Source organism: Adiantum capillus-veneris, chromosome 21, assembly GCF_014529385.1.
Source record: "Adiantum capillus-veneris isolate H3 chromosome 21, ASM1452938v2, whole genome shotgun sequence".
NCBI classification, from domain to species: Eukaryota; Viridiplantae; Streptophyta; class Polypodiopsida; order Polypodiales; family Pteridaceae; genus Adiantum; species Adiantum capillus-veneris.
The window spans coordinates 95,480,033-95,483,330 of record NC_140951.1 but is presented as its reverse complement, the minus strand read 5'-3'; the positions used below and the strand labels follow the sequence as shown (position 1 = coordinate 95,483,330).

Sequence of the window (3,298 nt, the reverse complement as noted above, 5' to 3'; positions counted from 1 at the left end):
TTTAGACCCCGATCCGATATTGGCCTAGATAGAGACATCCTTGGCTGTGTATCTATCTTCTTGGTAGTTCCTAATAAGTATAGGGTATCTAAAGGAGATATTCTTAATTTTGTCCATGAAAATATTTTGCTCCATACTGGTTGTCAATATAGCGACTTTGGACATTACTATCTAAAGTGAGAAGATTCCATACTTTTGCTAGATTTTGATAAAATATTAATCTTTTTTGCATGAATATATAAGCATCCTCTCCAATGAAAACTTGTTATCAAGATACACCGGTCTCATCTGTTTCTCCGAAAACACTGGCGAGACAAGAAACACTTCAAACCTTGATGATTCATGTACACTGTAAAGTTTGTGCCAAGTAAGTAATGCTCCCACTGACTCAAAGCATGTATCATTGCTAAAAGTCTTTCTCATAAATCTATGCAACCTTGTAATTCTTCAAAAGTATCCGACTCTCTTAGGCAACTACATGACCCTCAAGGTCAGGGGTCAGGGGGCAGCAGATCCAGGCCCTCCATCCCGCCCTCATTACTGGACAGAATTAGCTTGCAGAGCTGTTCGATGCTTGACACCTTAGCATCCGTAATCTCAAAAGCACATTCGAAATTATTGGACCATTGTACTGCGTCCAGCCCAGCACCCGGAATAATCGTCTGCCTCGTCCAATCAATGGCAACCATCATTGCCAATGATTGCATGGCAGCTCAGCTCTTGGAATCATCGCTCGTCTGCTCCAATGATCACACAACGTGGTGATTGGCTAGCAGCTGAGCACGTGGTGGGGCCTGCAACAAACTCGCATAGAGGACAGTGCATGAGGTGGACCACGGAAGTGCAGGAAGAGCAGCCTATTGGCCCCCCTCCCCCCGACCCTTGACAGCCCCATAATCCTTCGACCCCTTGGCAACCGTCGGATGCCTGGAGCCATTCCCTACCCCATCATGCATCAGGCCCACTCTCAAACTACTCTCACAAGCACCACAGTAAACCTCAATTGGTTTCAGCGAATCTGGTAGTATCAACACAGGCCCCGTAATCAACTTCAATTGCTCAGATGTTGCAAATTGTGTACGTCCCCAAGTGAATGGTACACCTTTTTGAGTAATGGCGTGCAACGTTGAAGATATCTCGGCAAAGTTCTTGATGAGTTGCCAATAGTAAAAACATAAGACTAGAAAGCTCCTCACCTCATGCACATTTTGCAATGTAGGCCAATTTTGCAATGTAAGCCAATTGCACATAGTTGCAAGCTTGGCTGGATCCATGTTAACACCCTTGGATGATACAACGTGTCCCAAGAAGTGTAGCCCTTCCAAAAAGAACTCACTCTTTTACTCGTTGATGACCAACACGTGTTTCCTTAGCACTCTGAATACTCATCACAAATGCCCTTTATGCTTTGCTTCGAACTTGGAGAAAACAATGACATCGTCAAAGAATGTGTCCACAAACTGTTGATACTTTCTAAAAATCCCGTCCATTTTCATATTGAACATGGCAAGAGCATTAGTGAACCCAAATGGCATCACCAAACACTTGTACAATCTAAAGGATGTCCTGAATGCAGTCTTGTATACATTTCAAGAGCGATCATGATGTGATGATAGTGACTCTTAAGATCGATCCTATTGAAACACTCATAGAATCCAAAGGATGTCCTAAATGCGGTCTTGTATACATCTCAAGATGGATCCTGATGTGATAATAGCCACTCTTAAGATCGATCCTATTGAAAAAAGTAGAACCCTATAATTTGTCAAGAATATCATCGATCTTGGGTATTGGAAATGTGTTCTTGATGGTGATCTCATTAAGAGTCCTATAACCAATGTATATTCTCCAAGATCCGTCTTTCTTCTACGCAAGTAGCATTGGTGAACTAAATTGTAAAGAACATGGTTGGATCAAGCCCTTTTCTATTAGTTCCTTGACTTGACTCCTGGTCTCTTCTTGTTGAACTCTACTGACTCTATATGGTGGTCGATTTGGAGGGGTACTCCCTAGTATCAAATCGATGATGTGATCTTTTGCACTAGAGGTAACTCACCAAGTTGAACCTCTAAGAAACACCGCACGAGAGTGAACTAAACTGAGACGCTCTAACTATAACTCTCAAAAATTTGAATCCATATATTCACTCATAGAGATTTGACAAAGATCGAGTAAACAAAAAGACTTGATTTCATTAACGTTGGAATGGCCGAGGATAATAGGGACTGACTCGCCCCTTAAGTTTCACATCCAAAACAAGATCCTTGCCTTTGCTATTCATCAATTGAAATTTCCTAGCTTGGGAGTCCACTAATGAATTCTTCTTATGTGCCGAGGCATCCCCAAAAGGACATCACACCCCTCATAGCATGACATTGTAACAATGCAAGTGAAGCTTACCTATGAGAGGTGTCAATCATGTCAAATGCACCATAACATTGGGTGAATTGTTGAAGATCAGATAGCATATGTGAAAGGATCTGCAATGCACTTTAGAGAAAGTAGGGACCATACCTATTGAGCAAGCTTAATGTTAGCTCACTTAGTAGCAACAACTTGAAGAATTGCATGATTTTTCAAAGGTATTCCCACATGAAAATTCAAGCAAGAAAAATAGATTTATTGCATGAGTGATGGCTACAGGTGAGAGAAAGACCTCATATGAGGTTTATCTAAGCATCCCCCAACTCAAGCCTTTTTGAAGTGGCACACTATGCGCTCTAGACTCTAATATTTTGAGAGTATTACCTATGTTTTTTTGTATACTTCAAAGGTATGTTGTATGTATATGAAGACAAGTCATCTTTTGAAAAGGTTTAGAGTGCAAGATGTGGACCTTTTTTATGTGCCTTAAATATAGTATAGAGTAGAAGAAATGTATAGCCCTCGATTTTGGAAATAAATATGTACATTGTTCATGAAATACATTTGTCTCAGATTTTATCTTCTCATGTTCATTGGAGTCCCATGTTTTGTCTTCTAGTGTTTATTATACTCTCAAATTCATTGCATATTAGTAGGGTTAACAATCTTGTATTTTTTAATAGATTTGCAGTTTGGACATTTTTGTGGGGGATATTGTTCTTTCTTCCTTTTGGGGGGTGGCGTGGGGTTTTTTTGGGGGGGGGGGGGGGGGGGGGGAGAGAGAGAGAGAGATGTTACGTTATATATTAAAGCTAACATACACAAAAAAGTTTCATCAACGATGGAAAGCGAACCAAGAAATCAACTAGTTTGCAAGTTGCTAAAATTATAAAAAAATCAAAAGCATGCATTGCTACTCACGAGCTTGGCAACC

The 3,298-nt window shown here is 40.6% G+C and overlaps 1 protein-coding gene across 1 annotated transcript; it reads right to left on the bottom strand.

Moving 5' to 3' along the window:
• Positions 1–857: 857 nt before the first annotated feature.
• LOC147431387 (uncharacterized) lies at positions 858–1,274 on the bottom strand. The gene has a single exon (XM_086493668.1). The coding sequence runs from the start codon at positions 1,272–1,274 to the stop codon at positions 858–860; it is 417 nt and encodes a 138-aa protein (XP_086349794.1).
• Positions 1,275–3,298: the final 2,024 nt, after the last annotated feature.

Bases quoted from the DNA above. Each gene is read 5' to 3' on its own strand.
- LOC147431387 (XM_086493668.1), bottom strand. From the start codon at position 1,274: ATGGATCCAGCCAAGCTTGCAACTATGTGCAATTGGCTTACATTGCAA.